Below are 15948 nucleotides of genomic sequence, written 5' to 3' on the forward strand. Positions count from 1 at the left end.
TATATGCAGGAGAAGCAGAGAATGCCAGCCTGCCTAACAGGGTGCATCTAGTTGGACATACCATGGCTAATATATCCCTCTGACTGAAACAAAAACAGCTTCCTTGGCTGATGCCATCCAACTCCTGGCTCCAACTAAGGCTTCAGCTAAAGTTCAGATAAATTTAGATTGTATGTCTTTAGAAAAAATCTCAGTCATAGTTTGGTATTTAGACATTTGCAGACATTTATTTGTTCATGCTCACTACATAGGAACACACACACACAAATCTAGGAAGCAAAAATTCAAACAGATCATTAACAGCATCAGGCACTTTGTAGCTACTAATCTGCTACATAGTTCTGTTTCTCCCTAAGATTCGGCAACAGAAGGAAATAACTAGGTAATTTTTATTGCACATTTCCAGGTAGTTTGTACGGTTTGTTTGGTTTTTTTTTGTTGTTGTTGTTTTGGTTTGGTTTGGTTTTTGTGTGTGCTTTTTGTTTTTTGGGGTTTTTTGTTTTTCTGGGGGATTTTTTTGGTAGTTTAAACATAAGTCAGAAAAAATCAAAACAAAGCAAAAAACCCAGAACAGAGAAGGAGACAGTTGTCCAAAGCACTATACTGAACTGAACAAAACCCATCTGACAAACTGGAGCAACCTCTTCTGTCCTGTTATTGCCTGCATGCTATTCACCCCTAACTATGCTTGCCCCTGGAGAAGAGACACTAGTAACAGAGGCATTTTTTAATGAACAAAACCATGAGAAACTCAACCAAGAAACACATTCAACACAAAAAGAATCACCACATTTTACTACTGAAATTTTTCCATACTTCCATCCTTTACTTTGGATGGTTGGACTAGATGATCTTGTAGGACCTTTCCAACCTTGTGATTATATGATTCCTAACACCATAGTCTGCCAAAAATCCCTATTAACTCACTGTTCTTGGTTACATTACAAACTGTCTTTTTAATATTATTATCTTGCACAAACAATCACCATATTAATGGCCTATTCTATGATTCTATGTGATAAAGCTTTGCATTAAGAATGAGCGCTCTTTGAAGAAAGAAACCTGAGAAACCCAAAAAATATCATGATGAGTATGTGTTTACATGTACTACACATAATACGTGCATGCTTTGTCTAATGATTCTTGCTGATTGATTTAAACCTAACCCACAGTGTACTGCAAAATCTTATGCCAGTTGATTGCTTGAGAGCAGTACTAATACACACAGCCCTATTACAAGAAAGAGGCACTTGGTGCTGGACACTTATTCTGAAATTGCACTAAGCATTTTCAGTTTGGAGTTCTGTGATACATTAAGTCACTTTGCTGCTGTCATTAGAATATGACTCCAAACAGAACTGGATTTAACAGCTTAACAGAGAAAAGGAAGCTTGGCACAGGGACAGGAAGATGCCTAATACTGGCATCATATCGACAAGGTAACTGCTCCCCAGCCTCAGCAAACACAGATTTTGCAAATTTTGCTTTGAAAATACCTGCAGATGACTGAAATCTGCCCCTATATAAATCCCTTGCCCGAAATGGCATTGTCTACATGTATAACTAACAACAGCCTTGTATTTCCAAGGAACTGAGTAACTTACATTCCCATATATTCTGATGCCTCTTACTGGAGACACAAAACACTTGAAGTAACAGCCAAGTATCTGCCCACTGTTACATAGCCAATAAACTTTCATTTAGACATGGAAGAAAAATGTGATTACTCGAAGAAAAATCTAGGGAGATTTATTACTCCCCTGAAACTCAGAGAAGTCCCACAGGTTCCCTGCCAGTGCATCACAGCTTGAATGAGAGGATGAGCGGGTTCTTTAAATCAAAGGCTCTGGTTAACATTAGCATAAATTGCATTGGCGACTTCATCTCCACGCTTCCTCCCGACTGATACAATCTGTGTATGAGGAATAATCCAGATATTGGATTGCACATATTTGGCAGGTCTTGCACCCCTCTTCACAGACAATGGTTTTGTTATAACTCACAATGAAGTTATTGTAATACCGCTCAAACAATGTGCTGTGTGGCACAGACAACTGCTTGGCCATTTCATATAAACTTTCTGGCTTCAAGTCTTCAATGCCGTAAGCTTTAGTCAAGATGTATTCTAATTTCCAGTTCGATTCATTTTTCTTGTTGGCATCTCTGAGGTCCAAGTAAAACTGCCAAAGATCCTACAGTTAAAAAAAGAAGAAAAAATAGGCACGGCTGTATTGCTTTCTTTCCTGCTTCATTAAGTCTCTAGAGTGATATATTGATTAGGAAGCTGTCACTCTTTATTATTCACAACTGAATAGAAGGTCACGTCCCACCCCAAGAGCTGGGCTCACACCCAAAGCTGGTACTTGCAGTGTGGTAATTGTGGGGGGATGGGGAGAAGAAAAAAGAAACACAAAAGGAAACTGTGGCACTGTTAGAAGTCTTTCCTGTCCAAATTGTAAACCAAACATCACTTTGCTTGTATCTAGTTTGAGACTGGGACAAAGTGAAACTCAGAACTTTAAATCAAATCAGACCATAGAATTATTCTAATTTGTCTCTCTCTACATTTCTTTACAATTTCCTACTAAAAGTATAAACATTATTCAGAAAGCTACATCATTACAAAAGGCATCACGTGGCTGAAAGTGTGATTTTCTTCATCTGCAGTTCTACAACCTCTAGAAGCATTTCATGGACCGCCTCCCAAAGCTCAGGCAGACTCCAGCAAAGATTGGTATGTAAACAAGCCTAGGATTTAGGTGAACATTTTTCACTATTGCGGAGCTCCTGCTCCTTGCAAACAGTTTGAGGATTCTGCTCAGAGATTTGTGATCATTTTTGCTTCCATATTGTAAGATGTTCATAGAGAACAGGAAGTACTGGGTAGCCTTGCAGACAGAGAAAGACTGATGAAATTGTCTTTCACATTTCATTTTCTTTTCCCAGGAAGAAAAATAAAGTAAGCACCTAAGTTCCACCAATTGCCATAATACTACAAAGGCTGACATCCTGCTGTAATTTTTAATGACAATGTACTTAAGTATTTCAAAAGTCTTAAGCATGTTTTACAACCCTCACTTACCAGCAAGCTGTAATTAAGGAGATCATATTGATAGAATCTGACACCTGGGTTATTGGACTCCATTTGCCATACATTCTTCACTGGGGTTACAGCAGGAGCCACAAACAAGGAATTTACTGGCTTTTCTGCAGGAAAGGGAAAGATGAGAAAATAGTTACCCTTCAGACATTTATTTATTTTCACCCTGGATTAGCTGCACCACTGTGAACTCCTTCTGCACTTCCACTGTGTAGACCAAAATAAGTAAATAAATAAATGTGTAAATCACCACAGCCCACATCCCACTGCATATCAGTTAAATTTATCTACGCTGGAGGCTTCCCACCAATTCAACTATGTAAGTGCTATATGGTCTTGTCTACAATGAAGGTCTCTTTATTTTGCATATTTCTACTGAAGAAACATTCTGAACTTTGAGTCTTCATGTTGTACTTAACATGTAGCTTTTTGTACTTTTTCTTCATGTAGTTATAATGTTATTAGAAACATGAAGATATCATGAACTGATATCTTCACACATGTAGACCAGCCCAGAACGTAGGATTTGAACACTTGAGAGCAACTGAAACACAAGGACATGCAAAGGTTTCAATAAATTAGAATATGTGGCAAGGGTATTTTGAGGTTCCCTGTGGAAGAAAATTCACAACCTTAACTATTCCTTTCTCTGACAACACAGCAGAAAAATCTCAAGGCCAGAAGCTTTGAAAGTTAGGAAATCAGCAGAAACTTCTAGAAGAGATTGAACTGAACTCTGTATCTCAGCACATTGATGTCGGCTACATCAATCAGTATGATATGATATTCTCTGAAATTCTGAAACAGTGCGAATAAATATGAGTTGCATCTAACTACATTAAAGTTCACTGTTTAAATTCTGACAAAAAATGCAAAGTTATTAAAATAATCTGGAAGCTGCTACTTGCATATGAAAATCTTTTTAAGTTCTGTATTGAAATTTGCACTACAGGTGTTGATTTCATGCACAAATAGGACAAGGTCCTAAAATATGTGGGTGTATGTCTGCCTTGAAAACCACTTACACATATCAAAGGCTGTTTCTTTCACTTGGATTGGATTCCTTTCCACTTGGCATTAATTCCATGATAATTGCATGCAAAAAGGTAAACTCAAGTACGAAGTATCTTGGCAGCTGTCTAGATCTCTTTGAGTAAACCTACCACTGTATATGGACAGTTGGACTAATGATCTTAGAGGTCTTTTCCAACCTTAATGATTCTATGATCCCACTCATTATTTTGGGCATTACTTTTAGGAGTTCATATAAAGCAAAAAGATAAAGAGCCACTTAATATTTGAGGATTTTACATAAACCAAAGCAGTGGACCACTCACTGTGGTACATACACAAATATTTAACTAGCTACTTGTTAGAGAGATTCAGTTAAAGATGTAAGAGTACACACATAGCCACAATTAAAATTAAGGGATTTCAAAGCAATAAACAAAATTTTCAAACCTGGGTGCTTTTCATGAAGGGAAATTAGCTGATCTAAGAGATGCAACAAGCAGAGACTTTCTTTTCCCTGGCTCCTGCTTACCCTTATCTTAATTAACTTCGAAGCAGCAGGGAACTCAGCAGAGAGGCACAGTAATGATGCAGGAAACACAAGAACACAGAGCATGTCTACTTGGCCTGAGAACATTCTCTTTGACACATTACACAATAGCAACTAGCTAGTACAATTTGCCCCTGTCACTGAGAAAGTAGAGAGCTAAGACTAGAAATTCTTGTCTAGGCATAAGCATTCATTAAAAAAAAAAAAAAAAAAAAAAAAAGGCAGCTTGCAGAGGCTCTTCTGATATCAGAAAAAAAAAAAAATCTGTCTTGCAAGGTTCCCTTCAAGCGTGTGAGACATGAATTCTTGTAGAAAAATAGCAGAATTTCCCTATTTCCATTTGTAGCAGAGTCTGACTGATAACACTATGTGAGAAAATAATAATTTGCTTTTAAACAAAAAGAAAAAGATAAAGGATTCAAGAAACATCACTACCTTCTTCATCCAAGAGGACCATGATACTGTCTCTATGAGTGTGTCCAAAAAACTGCCCAGCAATAACACCACTGTATTTGCGAAAAATTTTTACCAGTCTCTCATTGTAGTATTCTCTGATAGCTGTAGTATTCCTTGCATATGGCAAGTATCCTATTGGTACATGTCCTATTATATACACCTAAGGAATTAGACAGAGAAAGCACAATTAGCATCTTCCTTCAAAACTCACATTTTTAGCTGTAACTTAGCATTATGATAAAACTGTGTTAATTACTGTTATCTCTGACATGGTATTCTGAAAGCTGGAAATCACAATAATTTTGTTAGACAAAATACAAACTGTAAGAAAGCTTAAGTTTGTAATGAGACAAGTACTTTTTTTCTTTGTGAATTCAGTGTATCCTTGAAAAAAAAGTTCTGATATGTCTATGCATGATTATAGCACAAAGAAAAAAATTAATTATGTCAAATGAAAAGAAGTAAGTTACTACAGCAAGAGTTATGACTTAACATTTCCAGAACATAATATGAAAATCTTATGCTAGAATATTATAGAGTCTGCATGGTTGGACATTAACCAGAATGTAAGAGCTAGCTGAAATCCCTTTCTTGGACTGAAAATGGATTCCTACTGCACAAGGAAGGGGACTCTGTCTTTTGTATTATAATGTTTAAAAAATTACGATTCTCCTTGTTAGTAAAAAGGAGAGAAGGTCTGTAAACATGGTTCAAATTAAACAACTTTCCTGGTCAGCTGATGATCCAGTCCCCACATCAGTCAATTAAAATGAGCCAATGATTTATAACCTCACTTTAAGAACTGACTATTTATAAGGCAGTTAATTATTAATGCTCAAATTGTAGCAATTGCTACAGTTTGAATAAGTTCTGTGGTTGATAAAATCTTTCCCTTATAATTACATAAAAATGTAAAAGATATATGCCACTTTTTTTTTCTTAGACAAAGAGTGCACATACTAAAATTAAAGGCTGTGAATAAAAAGACTCAGAAGCAAAAGTGAAAATATTTCCATTCTGGTTCCTATAGTATTGTACAGAGTAGGCAAGAAAAGCGATTTTACTGCATATCTGCAGAAAGGGTATTCAATTATTTTATTGATTACAGTAGCATGTACACAATATGAATATTCAAGGAAAAACTATTAATACCTTCTAATGAAACTTCAGTTTTTGCAATCTCTTTGGTAACATTATTATTCTTCTAGAAATATGTTTATATTTTCACTGTCTTCCTCTTTACTTATTCTAAGTGTCAAAGTTTAACCAAACCATTGGGTTCTGTTCATGGCCCCTACCTTTTCCTTCTTTTGTGAAGAGGCTTCTAGTATTCCCTCCAGCCAGGCCAGCTGGTTGGCTGGGTCTGTGATATTCACAGTCACGTGGTTTGGGCTATAATACAAATTTGTGTTCAAACTGATTATCCTGAGTGGTTCAGAGCTCACACTCGATTCAAACAGTTGTGTGTAGAAGCCACCTGTGAAAATAAGATCAACATCATCTGAAAATAAAGGCCTCAAACATGGACAGTCAGCTGAATATGAGCCAGCAGTGTGCCCAGGTGGCCAAGAGGGCCAATGGCATCCTGGCTTGTATCAAGAATGGTGTGGTGAGCAGGACTAGGGAAGTCATCCTGCCCCTGTGCTCGGCATTGGTGAGTACCTCAAGTACTGTGTTCGGTTTTGGGCACCTCAGCACAGGAAAGACATGGAGGTACTGGAGCAGGTCCAGAGAAGGGCAATGAGGCTTGTGAAGGGCTTGGAGAATCAGCCGTACAAGGAGAGGCAACGAAGCTGGGGCTGTTTAGTCTGGGGAAAAGGAGGCTGAGGGGAGACCTTATCGCCCTCTTCCAGTACCTGAAAGGTGCTTACAGTGAGAGTGGGGCAGGTCTCTTCTCACTAGTGACAAGTGAGAGGATGAGGGGAAATGGCCTCAAGTTGCACCAGCGCAAGTTTAGGTTGGATATTAGGAAGAACTTCTTTACAGAAAGGGTGGTTAGGTACTGGAATAGGCTCCCCAGGGAGGTGGTTGAATCGCCATCCCTGGTTGTGTTTAAGAGCCGTTTGGATGTGGTACTCAGGGATATGATTTAGTGTAGGGTTTTTAGAGTTAGGGTTCTGGTTAGGTTGTGGTTGGACTTGATGATCTTCAAGGTCTTTTCCAACCTGGGTAATTCTATGATTAAACCACGGAAAAAAAGTTTTCATTCTAATAACACTGAACATGTCACATTTAGCCGAGCTGTGTACCACCTTATCACATCAGAACATCTTAAGAATCTGTTTTCACCAACATTTTAGTGGGAAAAGTTGACATTGAATATTTTATGATTTTCCTTTTTTTTCCTGGAACTGCTTTTGTATGCATTTATCCAGTTCACAAACAAAAGTGTGCTGAAATATTTCTTTCATAGACAGAGATGCAGTAGTTGCTAAAAGTATACATTTCCTAAAATATTGCATGCAGGTAGGTTCCTCCTTCCTCTTGGAAGAACTGTTTGAGTTTAGTAGTCTTGTACTTTGAAAGTCTATTAAATTTAGACTGGAATATAATTAAGAGTAAACATATTTTTCTATGAGTCCAAGCTCCTAAAATCCTCCATGGCATACAGAACATCGATGGGTGCAGTTTCATAGTTCTCCAGACTCCAGAGAATCTATGACAATACAGATGTAGCACTATGCTTTAAGATCTGCCTTGTTGAGCTTTATTCATCTAAAAGAATTCTTAACTCCATTCTTACCCAGAGGACACAAAACACAAATTAAAATTCCAAATCCATAATTTCTGGGTTGGATATTGACTTGAATTTTTAAGTCATTTGCTAAATGGAAATCACAATTAGGATATGAATAGTTTCCCAGTTTAGGAAGCTGAATACATTGTTAATTACATTGTATTTGTAAGAAAGACTATGTGCTGTTCAAATTTAAGACATGCACAGTTACAAACTTACTCTGAAATCCACATAGTATCAAAACAGAGGCAGCGCTTCATCAATTTCTGCAAAACTGAATTTAACTCTTCTTGTGCATCTAAAAACCTATTTTTATTATGAAATCCTGAGGGTAGCTTCACAAGTATTGGTGCAAAGCCAATAAAACTGCACTTGTTACAAAAAGCAGTAGTGATTATTGCATCAGAGGAGATTAAATGTATCCTGAAGATAAACAATGACATACAAAAAGATAAATAACTTCTTCCGGAAGAAACGTTTTGTTATCAGCTAATTGAACTGATTCACCCTGTGCGACTTACCTGAGCAAAGGGGGCAAATCTATAGGATTATTAGTTGTCTAAGTCTTAGCCTTACAATATATTTCTGATGTGCTTTACCTTTTCTGAAGGTACCGATGGCTTCATCAGTTAGCCAAGGCTTCCAGAAATCTGCTACAGCATCATAAACTTCACTGGTGGTTACAGGAAGCTGATCCTGTGAGACAGTAGAACCTGCCTAAGTGCTGTCGTTCAGCCATATGTATAAAACAAAAACCAACATACCACCTGACTTTTCTCAAAACATGTAAGTATAATCAGTAATCACCAGGAAGAACTTAAAAAATATATATAAATAAATAAATAAATTAATTAAAATAAAAATAAAAATTAAAAAAGTTAAAAAAAAAAAAAAGAAGAACTTCTCTCCATCCAGTGATGCTGATCAAGAACATTTGAACTTAGACAGAACTGACAGCATGGTCTATATTCCTTGAATGTTAATGCACTGATAATCTAATGCCAGAAATATTTGAAGCCTTAGGAACACACCTAAGTGGAAAACCATACACACTGCAAAACTATAAGCAGAAGATTCACAGTTCATTTACCTTTTGAAAATACAGTCTCTTGGAGGAGAATCTTGAACTCAAGTTTATTATATAGAAGGTGAGTCTTTCATGCAACTTGGGGTTTATAGCAGCTCCCCAAAATTCCACTAAGGTGCTAAAAAAATATTCTGATGAAATTTGCCAATATTTCTATGACATCATACAGTTCTGATGACAAAGCATTTAAAATATAAGGCTTTTTACTCTTTTCTCCCAGCAGGACTGTAGCACTTTTCAGTCTAAGCCAAGTAATGCCCAATTACTGCTGCCTACAGTACTGCCACGCTCACGTCTGAGCCCAGCAGAATGATTCCAGCTTATCCCTGTCTTTCCTAAGACAGCTGCTTGGATCCTTAGTGCTGGAAGAAAAAAAATCAGGGATTAAAAAAATAGGAACACTCTTACAGTATGTTTTCCTCGGCTTAAAATTTGACCTAGGATCTTTGAAACTAAACATACTTTATTAGAGGCTTAGGCAATAAGTCTCAGTCTAGAAGCAGTGCAATCAGGAGTCTGTTCAGACATTTGTTGCTTGCAATGCACAGATATTGGTTACTAAAAAAGCTTTGTACCATAGCAGTTCAGTCAGAGTTAAGTCATTAACAGACATAGCAAAGTCTGATTTTAGATAACAGGCCACATTATGGACTGAAAGTGGTTTGGTCTCAGGCTCTAAAAGGCAAACCAGTGCTCTGTGAACCCTTGGATCAAGCAGCAGTTAGGGCACTTGTAAGCAGGGGCAAGAATGTGAAACAAAGTAAGCCTATGCAGAAAGATGAAGGTCACAAAACACAGCTTGAAAGGTATTCCAGTGCTTGATTAATCTGACTAGTACTTTTAATAGGTTCTGCAAGAAAAATCATCCAAGATGATGAAATTGTTATGATGGATAGGTCAGAACATAACAGAAAGCAATAAAATTCTCTGGAGCACAATAAGCAAACAGCCTTCACAGACACCCTGGAACAACCTGTGGTTTGCTCCACACCACTTCCAGTCTCTGGTACATCTTGCCAAGCAAGTCCACAAGAAAATCAGAAACATCTTCAACAGCAAAACATAAATAAATAAATAAACCCAACAACCTCATAGTGGGGAATTTCTAAACCCACAGTATTTCTCCAGCAGTGACAGCACAGTATGCCAGTTCTGCACATTAGAAAAATGTGACATTTCAAACAAAGCAACGCAGAAATACTCATGTGTTTTAGCACAGAGAAAACTACAACAGTTTTCCCAATAAGCAGCCTGTTTCAAAATGTTATTTGTTGTCCAGTTGCCCCCGCTGGCAACCTTTTTTCCACCTTCAAACTCAACTTCATAAACAAGCTCTCATCCGTCAGAAAAGTCACTAGACTCAAAGTTGAAGTCTGCCATGTGGATTTACATCATTCTTTGTCTGAAAGGTTATTGTACACAGCTTTTCCTCTCTATACCAAAAGACAATGCTGAAGGACAACTCCTCTCTGCTAACACACTAATAAAGAAATAAGCAGACAAATAAATGCAACCAATTCGATTAATTAAACTTCATTTAAGGTGGTAAAATGTTTTACTAATAGTCTCTGGTGAACCAACCTGATCTCCTGTGAGCACACATGGCAAGGTGAAGCTATACTAAATCCCTGGAACACAAAAGGCTGAAGTCTTGTCTTCAGCTGGGCACCTATAGCTCCAAGCAATGCACATGATTAGCTCTGATTTTCCTTATCATACCACTTGCTCCTTTCTCCAAGCATTTCTATTACTCCCAGATTTGGGAACCGCTAACTCCAGATAGTGATACTAGTATACCAAAATCATTTACTGTAGCAAACATCCCATTATAGGCCTAATGAATAGCACAGAAGGCTGGAATAAATGTTTTTATCAAATTATTTTAGTTGACCTGTTCAACATCCCTTCCGATCCTCTCAGATCCAATGACTGAATTTGTTTCTCAGTCCTGAGTGCTGCCCGATCAACTTGCACTGGGACAAATGAAGCAACTGTTTATTTTTGAGCTGTGCCAAGAACAATATCCATACAACACTGAAAGCAAAGAAGCACTGTTCTCAGCTGCAGTGGCCCACATACCCAGTAAACTGTCAATGGGAATATTTCTAACAGTTGAATAAGGAAAGAAAAAAAAAAAAAAAAAAAAAAAAAAAAAAGACATTTTAATAATAGTGGTAAAACTATGGGCACATTGCAAAAAATTCTTCCAACAGTCTCTGTTTAAAAAAAAAAAAATAAGCCAGTAACGTACATAGATAGATTTCCAGTAGGCGTTTCAGTATGCCTTGAATCCTACCACATGCTGCAATATGCACTGAGGATGTATCTCTGTCAGGCTGTTATGGTACATGCTTGCCTGACATACACAGCAAGGAAAAAATGAGTCTATTAATAACACCCTGATAAGGCCTGGTTGTTCTAAGCCATGAAGAATGATTAGCACCAAATTTGCATCACCTCAGGCAACGTACAGATTTTACCTGACATCAACATTTGTTTGGGTAACTTAATACACAGGCTTATACTTTGTATTCTTGATTGGAATTACTGATAATTTTAAATGCTAACTGGAGAACTGCAGGATACTACTTCCAGAATAACAGTTACACATACTCCACTGCTGTTACGCTTTTTAAACTTGCCCTCTGAAGAACTATGAACAAATTCAGTATGGCACATAAAGAAGGTTCTCATTTGCTCTACCTGTGGCCAGTAATCATGATTTCCCAAGGCCGGAAAAACCTGAAGATCTGGAAAGAAACTCTGAATTGTAGAGCTCATATTGCCAATGATATTAATGACCAACTTTGTGGAGAGTTCTTCCACCGGAACATGAGGAGGACTATCTCTGGAAAAGAAAAGATTTTATGTTGGATTCTGTGAGAGGCAACTAGAATCAAACAAAGGATATCTCCTGAAAAAAGAACCCACTTCAAGTTTAATGCCCTTAAGACTTAGAAGATCCAGTACCTTCCATGATAATTCATTCCAGTTACTTATCCCTCTGATCTTTCTTTATAGTTCAGTTTTTGTCACTTCCCACCATCCCTTCACCACTCCTATTAATTTGTGCTAATAGTCACGTTGTAAATGTCCCAACAAACAATATCTTCAGGTGATTACGGAGGTCAAGATCTGTTCCTGAGGCCTTATAATACTCAACCATTCACTCACTAGCCATTCAGACAAGAAAACAGACATCAGAAAACAGTATTTTACAGATACTAAAATGAGATGTGTCGGTGCAAACATAAATTTGTGAAGTACTGCTCCGTAGTGTGACTTGAACACTTACCCTGTCCAAATCATGAATGAAGCCTGCTGTTTTGAATCCTTCATGAAAGTAAATGCTGACAAAATAAGCTCATAAGGAGAATCACATAAAAAGTCTCCAAAAGGGCCTGGGTTAGAGGCATTGGCTCCTTTGGAAGAAGAACAAACTTTGGTGTGATCAGGAGTGATGTGGTAAGTTGGATCTAAGTGCAGGTCAGATATATGCCAGAACTGCCCTGTTTTCAGAAAACAAAAATCAAAGAAAATGCATTATTTCCAGCAGGCTTTCAAGAATACCATTCCTTATATAGCCTGGGGGGGGGGGAAAGTACTTATTAGCTGAATCTAAAGCTCACCAGGAATTGCTGACACTGACTTCTGAAAAACACAAGTCGTTTTCTTTTGAAAATGTAATAGTTTTGTGGCTTTATGATTACAACTTGCAGAAGCAAACAGGATACACATGGGTAACTCAAAGTTTGCTCCAGTTTCTGTACTGCCTTTCCGCTTTGAACTTGTGGAGTATTAATCTAAACAAATTGCTAATTTTTCTGTCTGCTAAGTGTGTGTGAGAGGTGCATTCCTGGCACGAGTCCTTCACATAATCTGCTTGGGAAAATAAAAATGGAAACAGAAGCAGAGGTACGGGCTTGAGCAATTCAGCAGGAAAACAAAAAGATAAAAAATAAGGAAAATAGAGGTTGGGTGGTATGGGCTGGTATATGAAGCTTTTCACTTATAGTAATATGGAAACTAGAGAGTTGAGGAAGCAACAGAGAGCAGAAGAGGTGATAGAGGGACTTCTGAATTCCACCAACTGAAAAGTGAGGGAGTTGCAATCTTAGTTATTTTTCTAGATCTTGCCTGGATTGAAGTTACTATAAAGGACAATGGTCTAGAAATTAAATAAATAAATAAATAAAAGCAGGAAATAGCACATGTGCAAGGATTTCTAATGATGTACTTCTCCCCAGCAGCCAACAGACTGACTGGGCTCCTTATCAGAAAGCCTTTACTTACTCAGTACCATCCAGACTGACACGTTCTCAGCCACTGCTACTTAGCAGCACATATTAAGGGAAATAAAAAAGAAGTAAGAAGCACTAAGATGTATGGAAATACGTTGAATGTGATGAACTGTGCTTATGTGAAACTGCCAGCTTTTACATTCTGTGAAATATATGAATACTTTCTTTCTGTCAGATTCCAAGCATTTGGAAAAGGAACGTGTATCTGGGGTTGCTGTGAAACTGGGACAGCCACCAATTGATTTTCCCAGGGTCACATTCTCAGCCAGTGACAGAGCAGGCAGCACATGAGCTGAGCCTGTGGAGTTTTATTTCAGGAAGCAAAGCCCGGCAGCAACCTCTGAGCTCTACAACACCATGAGAGACACAGAAACATGTGAACGTGGCTCTGCATTGGTTTGTGTTGTCTGTGGGCCACGAGAACTGAAAGTCCCATGGAACCAATTCCAAAGCACTCACCTGTGTCCGTCCCCGTGCTGGAGTCAGGCCGATCAGAGCGTGTTTGCCGGCTGACAGCACAGACACACAGCCAGTGTTTGCAGTGCACACAACACAGGCAGGGCAGGGCTCACCTCACCTACCCGCCGCTGCCTGGAGTGCCAAGTACCCTGGTGACTACAGAAAGGTCCCCATTTAACCCTCCTGTAACCTGAACAGCACCGTAATCACGTATATTGCAGCTAGTTGGATATAGAAGCTCAGTTGGCTGGCTATATTTGGGTAAAAGCACGAAGGGAGGCACAAAACGGCGCTCGGCCTCGGACGAGGGAGGAGGTGCGGGTCGGCCCGGCTCCCAAAGGCAGCAGCCGGGCTCCCCGCAATGCGGCCGGGCTGGGCAAGTCAGCAGGGACAGGGGCAGCCCTCACCCGCCGCCCGGTTCGACCGCTGCCCTCCAGGAGGACTCACCCACAGCGGAGCGGGGCCCCGGGCCGGCCGGCGCCGCCAGTGCAACTCGCAGCGCAGAGCAAAGCAGCGCCAGGCCGAGGGACAGCCGGGCGGCGCGTATCCCCGGTGGCTCCATGTCGGCGCTGCCGGGAGCGCCCTAGAAGAGGAAAGGGGTGAACCCGAGAGGCTCGGACAAGCCTTCACCTTTCGCAACCTCGCTCGGGCCGCCGGAAGCCGACGCCGCGCTCCGCCCCGGTGCGAGCAGCGCCCGAGCCCGAGCTGCCTGCTCGGTGCTGGGGAATCGCAGTGACGCCCGGTGCTGCCTTCTTTATTCCCAAATCTGGCCTGGCCGTGTTGCCAGCAAGCGCTGCTCCTGGAGCACGGCCTGGCCTCACCCCTATGGCTCTGGTCAAGCAAAACACCTTGATGACCGAGGTGCTGTGTACCCACAGTGCCTACAACCCTAAGGGAAGGCCTCATCCTTCTGTGCAGGCAGTGCTCGGGTGTCATACAGGACTTTAAAACATGTCTGCAGCATTGTTCTGGAAGGAAGATGTCTTTTACTATACACATTAAATTCTTCTGATTGCTTAACATGCTTCTAAGATAGTCGAGGAATACAGCTTCAGCATTAAAGGCGTGCTATTAAGGAAAATGCTGAGGTGTGCTGTAAGCTGTCCTTGCTGCTGAGTCCCTGTTGCTTCATGGTTAAAGATCTGCTAAGGAACAGCCTCCTGTGAATGGCTCAGTGTCAGATTTACTAGCAAATCAGAATGGCTGTCAAGAATCCCCAGCTGCCCCTCAGCATCCCCCACTGTGAGTGCTTTCTGCTCAGCTCTGCTTTCCGGTGTTGGCAAAGGCAGGGCTGGCAGGGCTGCAGGCCTCTCGTTTGGCGTTCCCGTGGTCTTTCCTCTCCTACAGTGCTGCAGGCACTTCCCAACCACCACTTCTCTTACCCATATTGACTTTGGCATTAACACTGTTCCTCTTTAGAAGAGCAAAATACTTTGTCAGTAATGATGGTTTCATACACTGCACATAGAACAAAGGGAAAAGGCTTTTTTTTTTTTTTTTTTTAAGTGGTAGCAATGTCAAATATCTACCATTCAGGGTTTAAGACAAGTTTTAACAACACGTAAAGCAAGTTTTAACAATCTTTCCCTGTGTTCCTTTTCTAAATGTGACAAAAACCCCTGGGTTTTTACTTCATGGTCTCATCACTCATCAGGAACATGAATGCTACAGGGGGACCCCAGCCTGTATTCCCTGTGACAAAGGCAGCTTCTGCCTTCCTTCAAGGGCTACAGGAATGCAGTCATACAGAGAAGGCATGTGGGTTGGAAGGAAGCAGCACAGGCAGACTGATGGGAACAGCATGAAGCACAGGGACTGCAATGTAATTGAGCAAAAAACACCTAAGGGCAGAAGGTGCCACTCAAGACACATACTATCGAACCTTAAGCAGCCCAAAAAGGAAATAAAGCGCCTCATGTCAATGAAGCAAGTTTTCATTTCTCTGATGAAAGAAGACATCTCCTAGATTTTAGAAGCTAGCAATATCCACACTTAAAACGTATTGATGATGGTTTATAGTTGAGGACTCAGTCTCCTACATTTATACTGCTCTCCATAGGAGACAAACACCCTGATGTTCTTCCTTTTCTGAAAAAGCAAAGGTAACACATTAAACCTCGTATTCTCGTTGGCTGGGTTCCACAGCCACATCCAAGCTGTTTTCAGGGAAAAATGCCATTCAGGGATGCAGGAGGCCACTTCTCATGACAATGAGTGGCAGAGCAAAAGAAGCATAGTTGCAGGATG

The 15948-nt window shown here is 39.9% G+C and overlaps 1 protein-coding gene across 1 annotated transcript; it reads right to left on the reverse strand.

The window, feature by feature from the left end:
* Positions 1-200: 200 nt before the first annotated feature.
* Positions 201-14376, reverse strand: SMPDL3A (sphingomyelin phosphodiesterase acid like 3A). Its single transcript, XM_015858747.2, has 8 exons — positions 14149-14376; positions 12237-12450; positions 11645-11789; positions 8454-8550; positions 6416-6594; positions 5097-5277; positions 3083-3207; positions 201-2192 (listed from the first exon to the last, which is right to left on the reverse strand). Exons 1-8 carry the CDS (start codon positions 14261-14263, stop codon positions 1881-1883), a joined length of 1368 nt encoding a protein of 455 aa, XP_015714233.1. The 5' UTR covers positions 14264-14376; the 3' UTR covers positions 201-1880.
* Positions 14377-15948: the final 1572 nt, after the last annotated feature.

The sequence above is a fragment of the Coturnix japonica genome, chromosome 3 (genome assembly GCF_001577835.2).
Source record: "Coturnix japonica isolate 7356 chromosome 3, Coturnix japonica 2.1, whole genome shotgun sequence".
NCBI classification, from domain to species: domain Eukaryota; kingdom Metazoa; phylum Chordata; class Aves; order Galliformes; family Phasianidae; genus Coturnix; species Coturnix japonica.